The 13,504-nt window shown below is 50.9% G+C and overlaps 1 protein-coding gene across 2 annotated transcripts in view; it reads right to left on the bottom strand.

Annotated features, from left to right (window-relative positions):
• Positions 1-5,068: 5,068 nt before the first annotated feature.
• The window catches only part of Map6 (microtubule associated protein 6), a 76,157-nt gene continuing 67,721 nt past the window's right edge, over positions 5,069-13,504 (bottom strand). For both annotated transcript variants that reach the window (XM_076548032.1, XM_076548042.1), the window contains one exon: positions 5,069-6,273. In XM_076548032.1, coding sequence (XP_076404147.1) covers positions 5,202-6,273 — 1,072 coding nt within the window. In that variant the 3' untranslated portion in view covers positions 5,069-5,201. The remainder of the gene's footprint in view (positions 6,274-13,504) is intronic.

The following is a 13,504-nucleotide window of genomic DNA, read 5'->3' as shown; positions in this document are numbered from 1 at the left end:
CTCTCTCCCCCTCTGTCTTTCTCTCCCTCTCTCTCTCTCTCCCTCCTGTGGAGCTAGTGATGAAACCCAGGGCCCTGGGTGTGCTAGGAAGAAGCACGCTGCCCCTGAGCTTCTTTCTACTTTTTGTTTTGAATCAGTGTTGCAAAATTGCCCAGGTTGCCCTTGAACTCACTCTGTAGCCAAGGCTGGCTTGAATATTGGATCCTCTGACTCAGCCTCCCGAGTAGCTGGGAGTATAGGCCTGAGTGCCAGGCTCAGCTTAAGAGCGACTTTTTGCTGGGCGGTGGTAGCGCACGCCTTTAATCCCAGCACTCAGGAGGCAGAGGCAGGCAGATCTCTGTGAGTTCGAGGCCAGCCTGGTATACAAAGTGAGTTCCAGGAAAGGGGCAAAGCTACACAGGGAAACCCTGTCTTAAAAAAAACAAAACAAACAAACAAAAAAAAGAGCGACTTTCTTACACTCCAAGTAGCATGCTGTGATCCATACACTAGATTGGCCCATGTCTTTCCTCTAGTGATCTGCGACAAAAAGCAAACACCGAAAGTATTTCCTCAGCAGTACCCCACTTCCTGTCTCTGTCCCTGTCCTTACCCACAGCCAGCACCCTCTTTGCTGGCAGGGCAGGAGCAGAGAGGGGATCTCTGTGAGAACATACCAGCTCTAGCAAGCGAAACTCGCAGAGAGGGTTCCCTAGTTAGGGCTGCAGGTGGGCTGTGGGCAGGGAACAGATCTGCACCTTACAGGGTCTCAAAACCTCTCCTGTGCCTGTGTTTTCCCAGCCTTGTCCTTCCCATCGCCTTGTTCCCACATCCCAAGGCTTCATGGGTAGTGGGGGAATCCCTGGAGCTGGAGGATGTACACATGCGCATATAGTCTCACACAGGGCAGCACAGTGAGTCTGTCTAAGCCTGAGGTGGGTGGGGTACATTTCATAGTGATGAGCCAGGACATGAGCTGGGACCAGTTGTGTGGGATGAGTCATCCTCCAGAGCCTGGGCACCTTTGGGATAGAATTGTTTTGTCCCAATTAGCCTCCCATCCATCTCTGTGGGTCTGATTTGCCCCTGGGCCAGTAGTAGGGAATCTCTCCCTTTCTCCAGACTTCAATTTCCTCCCCTTCCTTTCTCAATGCATGCTGGGACCTAGGAAGGTCTCTTCTGAGGCCTCTGCAGGTCAGTAGCCACCTGGGGGGGCTGCAGAATAGCTAATTGCTGAAGGAAAGAGCACGCGCGCGCGGGGGGGGGGGGGCGGGGGGGGCATGAATGAAGTCTGTATCTAAGGGACAAGAGACTGAGGTTCACTTTCTGCCTTCTGATGCAATGGAGGACTGGTGTTGTGTGTGTGTGTGTGTGTGTGTGTGTGTGTGTGTGTGTGTGCCTCATCCTCATTCCTGCGCTGGAGGTTGTCAGTTTTCTGATCTCTAATCATTAAGGTTCTTACAAAGCCAGGCGTTGATGGCGCACGCCTTTAATCCCAGCATTTGGGAGGCAGAGGCAGGCCAATCTCTGTGAGTTCGAGGCCAGCCTGGTCTACAAAGCAAGCTCCCGGACAGCTAAAACTGATACACAGAGAAACTGTCTTGGGGGGGAGGGGAAGACTCTTACAAAGTAGGATACTGAGGTAGACCGCCCTGGGCTTCCAGATCTGCCAGCCCTCAGAGCACACCTGTACTGTCTCTCAGCTCTCATGTGACACACACTGACTCCTTGTGGAGCTCGTCTCCTTACCTTAGGCCATGGTTCCTCGCGGCTCTGGGCCTGCCCTTCTCACCTTCAACTGCGCATCTCTTCTGGTCTCTTAAATCTCCCCAGTGTTACCCTGGGTTACTTCTCCTTCCGTTCTGACATTCTGAGGGAACTCTGTTTCCTCACACGATCACCCTGCAGAAACCGCCCTCTCCACACGCAGAGCAGAGACACCCAGACCTGCCTTCAGTCAGCCTGTCTGGTAACCCGTGGCTTCCTGGACACCTGCCCCTGGCTGCCCCGAGGCTCTCTGGAAATGCTGTCAGAGAGCACACTGCTGTCTGCCTGACTGTGGGTGAGGAAGACCTGAACAGAAGGGGGCCATGTCCACACAAGTGGCCTTTTCTTGTCTTCAGAGCCTTCCCTAACTGCGAACTCTCACATGGCCACAAGCTCTGGGACAGGAAAGCCTAGTGCTGTGTGAGTGAGTGGTGGAGGAGTCGGCTCCGGCCGGCTTCCCGGGGGCGGCCTGCTAGGGAACCCAGATCATCAGCATGGTCTGTGATGGTCTCTCCGCCAGAAACCAGCTGAGCTGCTTTGGAGAGCTGTGTGACTTAGCTCAGGGTAAGTGTGGGTTTTGGGGGGGTCAGCTTTAGTGGGGCAGCAGTAGAGCATCCCGTTTCCCCACCCCAGTTCCCCCGGGGCTGTGGGCTTTCTTTTTTTCTTTTCTGCACGTTCCTATTGCGTGTGCGAGTGAGGGTGTGTTTGCGCCAGAGATGCCAAGTGTGTTGGAGAAGACCTCAGGCGTTGTCCTCACCTCTCGCCTTGCTTGAAAAAGGTATTTGTTGTTGCTGTTAATTGTTGCATGTGCCCAACTAGGCCAGCCTGAGAGTTTCCAGCAATTCTCTGTCCCCATCTTCCAGCAGGGGTGCATTACTCTGTCCAGCTTTGGCTTTAACTCTGGTGCTGGGGATCCGAACTCGGATGTGTGGCCAGCACTTTACCTACTGTCCTATCTCCTCGGCCATGCTTAAATATGCGAAGACATTTAATATGTTTAATGATTTCAAGTATGTTTATTAAATATACAATGTTTTAGGGAAGAAAAAAAAAACAAAACACCCCCCCCACACACACACACACTTCCCAACGCCCTGCTATATCCATGAGGGCCTCGAGGCCCGAGTCGTGGGGGTGTGGCAGGCCTTGTATCTGACCAAGGCTGAGCCTCAGAGCTCTTGGGTACCTCAGTTTCTTCCTCACGGTCTGGCTGTGCTTCTCTGTCCCGTAACAATACCCTCCCCAGCCTTGGGACTGAGCACAAAACCTCCTCGGTGGTTGCAGTCATCTGCCAAGGCCTACAGGCCCTTGGGCGAGTCCTTCTGCCAAATGGGTTTCTTTAATCCAAGGACAGCCAGAGGGGCTGACCTGGCCCACCACTCACACCTATATTGCCCTTTGGGCTTCCTGGGCCATCCTACACCCTGTTCAGAATGCTGCGGCCTGTTTTCTCCAGGGATCTTCCTGGCTGTGCCTACCAGGTGCTTCTGCATGAGCTCTGGAAGCAGAGTTAGCTTGAGCCTCATCCCTCTTTACAGAATGTCACAAATCATGCTATTGTTTTAGGCACAATAAAAGACCCTTGGAATCCCAGCAGAGGCAGAAGGATTCTTCAAAGCTACAGAGACCCTGTCTCAAAATAGACAAACAGCAAATAAGCCCCCACCCCTGAATAGTGACAACCAAAGCTGATTGAGATTCCTTGCAGCAGAGACCCCACTTCTCCACAGAGTAGATGCTTGAGAAAAAGTCTGCTGCATGCATGAATGGGCAGGAAACTTGGAGCATTTAAAATTTAAAATTTATTAGAAGGAAGGAAGGAAGGAAGGAAGGAAGAAAAGAAAGAAAAAAGGAAAGAAAGAAAGAAAGAAAAAAGGAAAGAAAGAAAGAAGGAAAGAAAGAAAGAAAGAAAGAAAGAGAGAGAGAGAGAGAGAGAGAGAGAGAGAAAGGAAGGAAGGAAGGAAGGAAGGAAGGAAGGAAGGAAGGAAGGAAGGAAGGAAGGAAGGAAGGAAGGAAGGAAGGAAAGCCAGGCGGTGGTGGTATTTAATCCCAGCATTTGGGATTAAAGGCAGGGGAAGGTGAATTTCTGAGTTTGAGGCCAGCCTGGTCTATAGAGTGAGTTCTAGGACAGCCAAGGCTACATAGAGAAATCCTGTTTCATAAAACAGAAATACAATACAAAACAAACAAACAAACCCCAAGACCCTATTTTGTCTGGATACAGGAGCACACACATGTCTGTAATTCAAGTACTTGGAAAGGCAGGGGCAGAAGGATCCCGAGTTCAAGGTCAGCTCAGGTTAGATGGACAAGACCCCACCTTGTAGAGTAGGCTGAACATTAGCCCCCGGTCTCAAGCCATTCTCCTACTTGAGTAGCCTCTTGAGTAGCTGGGACTACAGGCCTGTACCACTGTACCCGGCTAAGGCAATACTTATAAACCCCATATTCAGCTGTCATGGATACAGAACAAGCATCAATAGCTGAGGGCTTTGAGCCTCATTAGAGAGTCCTGAGATTCATGAACAAGAAGCTGGGGGCCTGGAATGGATGAGCTGTACCACTGATCCCATGACCAAAAACTATCACCCCTAATTCCCCAGGTCAGTTGAGTGTCTGCTTCTATTTTTCTGTGGGCTTTAGCTCTGACCCATCCTGAGCTCAGGCTGCTGGGATTTGCCTCTTGTGGGCTTTCAAGGCTCAGATCCTTGCACTGCCTTGCCACTTCTGTGGTGGGCCCCGCCCTCAGTCTCCCAGCATCACTTACTGTTGCACAGCTATTTCCGGGGGACTGAAACACCTCCTCCTGGAGGGAGACCGGAAAGACTCAGAAAGTGAACGGAATTTAAAAGTCTCAGGAAACTCCTGAAACATACAAGATTCGCAAGGCCCTACCTCAAGGCTATATAAGTAAGGATCTCTGGAGCTGGAAGATTCTCCAGCAAGTCACGCAAAGATCTCCAGGGATACAGTTTTAATGAGTCTTGAGTTTATCAGTGATGCAACTGCCTTTGAGCCAGACATGCCTCTCCTGTAGGTAACCCCTCACCCACAGCTCTGTTAGTGAGCCCAATAAACTCACTGGTTACTAAACTAGATGTGTGGGATCATCTCTTTGTTCTGTTCCATTAGGGGACATGTCCATGCCCATCTGTCCAGGGAAAACCACCCAGCACCCATCTACCCCTAGGTCATGCTGACAAGCCCTAAGAACTGTGAGTTTCTGACTCCACAGACGGACTCACCCACTCTCCAGTGAGCACGGCATGCACACATACATGCGCACCGACTCCAACACCACAGAGCCAGACAAAGACACTGCTGAGGCAGAGGGACCGGTTTTATTAGATTCCAGCAAGACTACAGCACGGTTTCATGCAGAATAAATATATGTCTTTGCCTCCCCAGGAGGGGAGCACCTCCACTTCCAGCTCCTTCATGGCATTTCAGGGGAGTCAAGGGGATCCCTCCATATATTCTGCATGGGGAACTGTTGGGATCATGACTGGGGGTGAAGATGAGACTGTGGACAGTTGAGGGCCTCTGGGACCTTGAGTTTTCAGAGGGTCAGGGGCCATAGGACCTTGGTCCTTTGATGAGGCCGGCACCAGGGGATCCTGACCCTTCAGAGGTACTGGGATTATAGGGTCTTGATTCTTTACAGGCCCAAGGACCACAGGGCTCTGATTCTTTGGAGGCTCTGGGACCATGGGACCTTGGTCCTTGGCTAGTGCTGGGATAATGGGGTCTTGGCTCTTCACTGGCTCAGGGGTCACTAAACCTTGGTTCTTTATAGGTGCTACAAACACAGAATCATTTCCCTTCATAAGCCTGGGGACCACTGTATCTATACCTTTGACTGGGTCTGTTAAGCCTTGATTCTTCATGGACTCAGAGACCACAGGGGCTTCACTCTTCAAAGGTGCCGTGACTGTGACATTCTGCTCCTTTCTACGCTCTGGGACCACGGGAGCTTGGTCTTTCCAAGCCTCAGGGGCCACAGGACCTAGGTCCTTCAAAGGAGCTCGGTCTTTCCCAGGTTCGGGGGTCACAGGACCGGGGTCCTTTAAAGGTGCTGGTGCTGGGGAAATTTGATCCTTAGCTCTTGCTGGAACCACGGGACTCTGATTCTTCAGAGGCTCCGGCAGCAAAGGGCTTTTGGCTTCGGCTGGTGCTAAGATGACCAAATCTTTATTCTTTAAAGGCTCAGAAGCCACGTGGTCTTGATCCTTGGCTGGTGCTGGGGCCCCTGGACCTACATTTTTCACGAGCCCTGGGAATACAGCACCTTGATCCTTTGGTGGGCCCAGGGGTGTTGGGCTTTGGTCCTTTAACGAGCCCGGGACCACAGGAACTCGGTCCTTTGGCAGTTCTGGCACCATGGGGCCTTGGTCCTTCAGAGGCTCTGGGACCACAGGCCCTTGGCCTTTTGGAAGCCCTGGGACCACAGGCCCTTGATCCTTGTGTGGTTCTTTGGCTACAGGACCTTGATTCTTATGTGCATCCTTGGCGGGTTGGACCCGGCTCCTGCAAAGAGAGAGAGGTGGTCACTGAGGGTCAAGTATCGGCCAGGGAGAGGGCAGAACACAGATTGCCTGATGAGACTTGGCCTCATAGGGCCTGGGCAGGGTAGCTCTTAGTGGAGGAGCCAAGAGGAAATTGGATTTCCGCATCAGTGGGGAGTGCGGGGTGGGAGCAGGGCAGCCCAGGGAATCAGTCATTCAGTGTGTTTGCCAATTGATTATAACCTGCAAGCGGCAAAGGGCGGGGCACCTGGGAGACAGCAGCAGTAATGCCCCCGGATTTGAACCATCCAGTGGGCACCCCAGCAGCCCACCTGGCCCATGCTCTGCTCAGCCTTATTGCACCCTACATTGCTGGGTGCATCCTTGGAGCCCCATCTTAACTACTCAATGCTCATGGAGAGTCAACTGCTCTGTCATTTCTCTAGTCCTTTCCAAGGTTCTTTTTCTCCCCCGACTCTATTAAGGGTTGGCTACTGGCAAGGACAAGGGTCTATGGCGTATCAGGGAAGGGGTGGTAGGAATATCCTTCTGACCTCCCCACCCTCAAAAGAGGAAGAGTATCTCATCATTCACGTTTAGAACGATCCACATATGGTAATAATAAAAAGTGGATTATTTTAAATATGGCTGCTCTTCAGTTCTCTGCATACAGTGCACCAGCCTTTGGTAGACAACTAGCTGGGGCTCCCCCGTTCAGGCCCTGGTACCCCCTCTCTGGCTGCTCTCCCACTCCCTCCTCAGACGCTTGTGCTCACTTGCTCCAAGGCTCCTGGGTTTATTCCCCAAATCCAAGTCCCCACACCCCTCCCTACAGCCTTCATGGGATGCTTGCTCTGTGTGGCTGACCACAGCCACCCACGCCATCCCTTGGTCCTCCCTCATTGCAGAGAGCATGCGCAAACACTGCCACCTGAGGGCAAACATCACCAGCCCAGACCCAGCCATTCTGGAGCCTTCTGGTCTACACACCTTCCTTGTAGACCAGGCTGAAACTTGCCACCAAGAGTGGCATTGCTCAGCCAGTGTCACAAACCCTTGCACACCTAGGCACCTTCCACCTTCCAAATCACTTCTTTCTACAGCTCATGCTGGCAACACATCAGCCCTTTGAAACACACGGGTGTGAGACCCACAGCAAGGGTTTTATCACTCTGGTTGTTCAGTCCGGAAGCTGAGGTCCAGAGACAGCAAGTGATGAGGAGGTGAGGTGCCTGCAGGAACTAGATTCTAGATCTTTCTGCTTCCGGGGCCTGTGTGCTTTCTCTCAGAGGGCCTGGCTCACAGCAGTCCTTAGGACAAGACACTTCTCGGTATTATTCATTTATACTTCATAACAACAAAATCCGTAAGGTTAGACCCAAGTTAGCACTTTAATAAACCCTGACAGGTCCTCTCAGATCTGTGTGTGACCCGGGTGCCATCTTATTGAAGCTCAGGAGAGCATCCAGGCCAGACTTCATCTCAGAACCTCCACTTCAGCCCTATCCCATTGGCACGGCATTGGCGCCCCCTGCTGCCGAAGTTTATAAGCAAGGGCAACCCTTGAGCCTGGGCGCTTGGGCCTTGGCTCTAAGTCCACTGAACTTTCTCAGACAAGGTTCAGCAATGAGGATCTAACCCCATATTGATCTGTCAGTAAACCTTTTACCTTAGTAGTTAAATATCTTTAATCATGAGCTTTAGGATTAAGATTAGAAATGATGGCCAGCAAGATAGCCTGCCTCCAAGGCTGCTTTCATTCCCCAGAACACACATATTGGAAGGTAAGAACCAATTTCTACAAGTCATCCTCTGACTTACACATGTGTGGCACACATGCACACATTTGTTCATATGCATACATGTGCACACCCACATAAATAAATGTAATTAAAACTTTTTTTTTTTAAGATTAGAAAAAAGGGCTGAAAAGATGGCTCAGTTAAGAGTACTTGCTGCTCTCCCAGAGGATCCGAGTTCAGTTCCCAGTGCCTAAATAGTGGCTCACAACTGTCTGCAACTCCACTTCCAGAAGGTCTGGAACCTCTTCTGATTTCAGTAGACTCCTGCATGCACATGATACACAGACATGCATTCAATCACACACACACACACACACACACACACACACACACACACACACACACACACAATGCCTCTCTCTTTCTTTCTTTCTTTCTTTCTTTCTTTCTTTCTTTCTTTCTTTCTTTCTCTCTCTCTCTCTCTCTCTCTCTCTCTCTCTCTCTTTCTCTCCGTTTCTTTCTTTTTCTCTTCCTTCCTTCCTTCCTCCCTCCCTCTCTCTCTCTTTTTCTTTCTTTCTTTCTTCCTGGCTATCTGTCTTTTTTGTTATTAGCTTTAGGAAAAGTCTATGTAGACTTAATTCAAAAGTTCAAGGTAGTTTGGTAAATTAGACCATCTAAATTAGCTTTGTGACTACAATATAAAGCATGTAATGGAATAATTAAGTTATATTTATAAATTATTTTTTCTTATGTAATTTTTGCAAATAGAATCAAGACACAAACAAATAATTTTAAAAATTCTTCCGGGGAATTGGAATTATCACTCAGTTGGTAGTGTTTCCTGGCATGCACAAAGCCTGGGCTCCACCCAAGCACTACATAAACTAGACATGGGAGGCCCAGTTCTATAACCGAGCACTTGGTAGGAGAAGGAGGTGGCAGGAGGATCATGAGTTTAAGGTTATCCTAACTACATTAAAAGTTGGAGGCTAGCCTGGGCTATGTGAAACCTTATCTCAAAACACAAAACCAAAACCACCTTCTGGCTTATGACACTTTTAAGGAAAACCCTAGTGTGTGTCTGACATTTTATCAGAAGTGAAATCTGGGGACTGAGCTGTCCTGTCAGGCTGGAAAGGTCAACAACTTCCTGATATACAGTCCAAACAGGGGATGCTCTGTTCTCCCCAGTGGCAAAAGGCAAAAGCAAACTTCTGTGCTGTACCCTCAACACTCTGGTGAGTGCCACACAAGAATAAGCAGATAATGCCAGGTGTGGTCGTGTACACCTTCAATCCCAGCACTTGGGAGGCAGAGGCAGACAGATCTCTGTGAGCTTGAGGCCAATTTGGTTGACTTCTAGGACAACCAGGGCTATATAGTGAGGCTGTGTCTCAAGTAAGTAAGTAAAAATAAAAGCAAGCAGATGTACGTGTTTCAACATTGTTGAATGGCTGCCACTACGCCCGGTGTCTGTTGTCCTTCAAGCAGAAATAAGTGTGTCCCAGAATGTCTGCTGGCTTACATGGAAAGAGAGGTTTCTGGCTCAGGCCTGGCCCCGCCAGCGGCACACTGTTTCTAAGCCAGCCGTTTGTTAAATGAGACATGCCATTTCAAGGTAAAGAATTTGAGATATGAACGAAGTTCACAACCAGTGATGGAACATTTATAGCCTGTCAAGCTGCTGGAGTCTTGTGCTTCACTTAAATTATTCATGATTTAGTTTGAATTATTTAGAAGAATTGAAACATAGGTCTTCCTTAAAAGGAGGCTGTTACCTTTTGCTGGATATTTGGTTTTCTTACTTTTACAGATTAGGCATTGCTTCTGAAAATCAGGTTGGTTTTGACAGGGTTTCCCATGAGCAGAACCACCCCCCCATGGGGTATCGTGAGCCCTCACTATGAGTCTGCGTGGCTCTGCCCCCTCTGCCAGTCTTCCTCTGTGACCTCTGGGGCAGCTGGGATACACTCACAGTGCTGTTTGCACGGGACAAAGGGTCCCTCCAATGGAAGCTGGGAGGTGATGGGCTAATAACGCGAGTGGCTCCTGCCCTTGGGGACGGACAGTCTGTACTACTGAATCTGCCACCCTGGGCCAGCTTCACATCTTCCATATGGTCCTTCTACCTCCCGGCCTGGGGGCCCCACAGCGCAAACCTCCGGAAGTGAGACAGACAGGCTGGCCTGCCCTGCCCTTCAGGGCTGCTTATTGCCTGAGAGGTCTTGAACAATTACTGAACCACATGGGCCTTGGTTTCCTCACCTGTAAAATGGGAGACCGGTTATCAGGGACTGCCACGGCAGAAAAACAGAGGACCACTACTGGGGAGCTGAACTGTGTTTGTGAAGTGCTTGGGCAAATGACAGACACACCCATCCCTGGGGGGCGGAGGGGGGGTAATTGTAATAATGGTTTATCTCCTTCAACTCCCACAGATCCCCAGGGAAAGGCGGGCCTTCCTGTGGCCTTTGTCCTTGGCTAAGTCTCCAGTGCCCTCCCCCCAACACTCCCTCCCCTCTTCACCCGAATAATGCCCACTCATCCTGCACCCCACTCACCCTGCACCCCACTCATCCTGCACCCCACTTACCCTGTACCCCATTTACCCTGTACCCCACTCACCCTGCACCCCACTCATCCTGCACCCCACTCACCCTGCACCCCACTCACCCTGCACCCCACTCACCCTGCACCCCACTCACCCTGCACCCCACTCACCCTGCACCCCACTCACCCTGCACCCCACTCATCCTGCACTCCTTTCTCAGCTCGCTGCAGCTGCACTGGGGAACCTGCCCTGACCCCAGTCATAGCCACAGGGGGCCGCCAGCTCTCTCCATCCCTTGGTTACTCTCTTGGGTTAATGGCCCATGCTATCTGGACGTGTCCAGAGGACAGGGACCAGGCCATATTTTGCTCACAATTGTATCCTCTGCATCTTAAACAGCACCTCACTCATGGACAAGGTCAAACTGTAGGCTGAGGTTTGTCCAGTGGGTGGATGAACAAGAATTCTTTCTGTGCTGGGCTCTCCTATTTCACATTGACGTTTCAAGGCTGTAGGCGACATCGAGTCTCAGACACATCACTCTCTGCCTCTTGTTTCCATGGAGACCGTCACTGCCTCTAGAGCACAGTGGCACTGGATCCATTCTCCCAGAATTTGGAGTGAAAGTGTGTGTGGTGGTATGTGCCTATAATCCCAGCACTGGGGAGGCTGAGGCAGGAGGATTGCTGTGAGTTCAAAGCTATCCAAGGACACGTTAGGCTTGGGTCACAGAGGGAAATCTTGTCTCAAAAAACAACAAACAAACCAAAAATCTCACCAAATAACCAATCTTTCTTTCTCTCAATCTCTCTCTCTCTCTCTCTCTCTCCACACACACACACACACACACACACACACACACACACACACACACACACACACCAAAAACCAGAATCTAGAAGTCAGGCCGCTGAGTCCTGTCCTGGGCTGCACTGGCTGCCACTGGTTTCTGTCACACACACACACACACACACACACACCAAGCCTAATCCTCCTTCTTCCTAGATTTCCTCCTGCTGTACCAGCCACGGGGCAGTGTGCCTGGTTGCACAGACTCCTGTCCAGGAAAAACCCAGAGGGAGAAAAAGACCCTCATTAACTGAGCAATAGCTGCGCGCCGGGCTGTGTCAACCCTACTTGACTGTTTTACGTAATGTAAAAACCACACTCACAGAGGGAAATGGGCAAGGGCTGGCCCAAGGCCAGAAGAACTCCAATTCTAACCCAGCTCCTTTCTAGCCATGGGCTGACGCCATGGGCACATCATCCTCTAAGCCATGATCTCCTAACCTAAAAGGGGATTGGCTGGTAGACTGCTCACTGAGTGACTCCTGGAACACAGGCTGTGTTTGGTGAACGGCAGCCCAAAGAGAGACTTCCTTATCTGGTGAGGAGGGACAAGCAGTTCCTCCCATGGCCTTGCAGGTAATGGACAGCAAGCTGGGCTCAAAAATACGATCCTTCCAGCACCTTGATGAGTGGGCAGAATTGGACACACTGCTGGAGCAAAGGACCTTAGGAGGGGGGCCAGGCCAATCATGCCACAGCACCCTGCAGCCGGTGGGCAGCAGATAGGCTGACATCATTGCTTTGTCCTTTCACTGCCGGCCTCCAGGGTCACCACACACATGCTCACATTTCCTGGGTACAATAGTTACAAACTCAGAGTTGGGAAACGCAGCACCCAAGGGGCATTGCCACGGAAACCACCTTTGGAAGGCTCGTCATTCTCAGGAAGGATCCATGGAGATGAGGAGGAGGGCTCTCCTACTCTCTCTGTCTCTGTCTGTCTCTGTCTCTGTCTCTGTCTCTGTCTCTGTCTCTCTCTCTCTCTCTCTGTCTCTCTGTCTCTCTGTCTCTGTCTCTCTCTCTCTCTGTCTCTCTCTGCCAGGACATGGTGAGAGCCTCTCCTTTGGTGATCACCATGTTGTCTGGTAATTGTCTGCCTCTTCTGCTAGACCGTGGGCTATGTTTTGTTTATCTTCATTTCAGTCTCCGGCAGACACAGCAGGGACAACAATAGACAGGGTGTGGCCTTCTCTTCGTTCTCTGATTTTTTCCCTCTTTATCCACTCCCTGGACAAACTCTATGGAGTGTCCACTCTATTAGGCCTGTGCCAGGAGCACAGAAGTGAGTCCCAGGCTGTGCAGTCCCAGACGCACGCTCGGAACACGCCGCGGCCACCACCAATGAATAGGAACCGTACCAGCCCTGCCTGGCCCTAACCCTGATTGGCCCCTGTCTTGTCAAACAGACTCAACGCTCTCTCTAGGATCAAAGACCTAACTTTGCTAGGAAGCCTTCCCTCTCTGCTCCATGAAAGCATAGCCCCACACAGGCAGACTAGAGGTACCTGGGGCCATCAGGCCTCCAGGCTCTCTGCTGGCGTCTCCCTGACCCTCGCTGCCTTTGGGGCTGGCTGTCTCTAGAGTGGGCCCTCTAAGGGCGTGGATGCTGCTGCTCCCCTCCCTTCCTGCTTTGGCTCCTCTCTTCCCCTCCTCTAACATTTCACACAAGCCTACTGAGTGTGTGGCCACTGAATATAGTTGGGAACCCGGGAGCTGTGGCACGGGCTGGCTCTCAGTAGAGCTGGCATCCTAAACGAGGAGCTAACATCCAGCTTGCACAAGACCAAATTCTGACGACCATGTGTGTAGGACGCGCACATTTTCCTAACTATGCTTGCCTTGGGATCTCTGGTTCTCTTCAACCCTGATATCTCAGTTTAAGAGAATCTTCCATATGATACAGCCTTTGGTTTTCAAATGCCGGGCCTGCAGCTTGGGATGGTTCTCACTTGCATTTTCCAGAAAGAGGAAAGGAGGCTCAGAAGGGAAGTATGAGTTGTCTAGTGTTGCCCACAGTAAAAGCAATGCCAGGACTCCACGGAGGAGTTGGCCTTTCTCTTCGAATACAGAGACCCAAACACATCTGCAGCCTCAGAAGCAAGTTTGCTTGC

The sequence above is a fragment of the Peromyscus maniculatus genome, chromosome 1, assembly GCF_049852395.1.
Source record: "Peromyscus maniculatus bairdii isolate BWxNUB_F1_BW_parent chromosome 1, HU_Pman_BW_mat_3.1, whole genome shotgun sequence".
Taxonomy (NCBI): domain Eukaryota; kingdom Metazoa; phylum Chordata; class Mammalia; order Rodentia; family Cricetidae; genus Peromyscus; species Peromyscus maniculatus.
The sequence above is the reverse complement of the archived record's forward strand: the minus strand, read 5'-3'. Positions and strand labels throughout refer to the sequence as shown.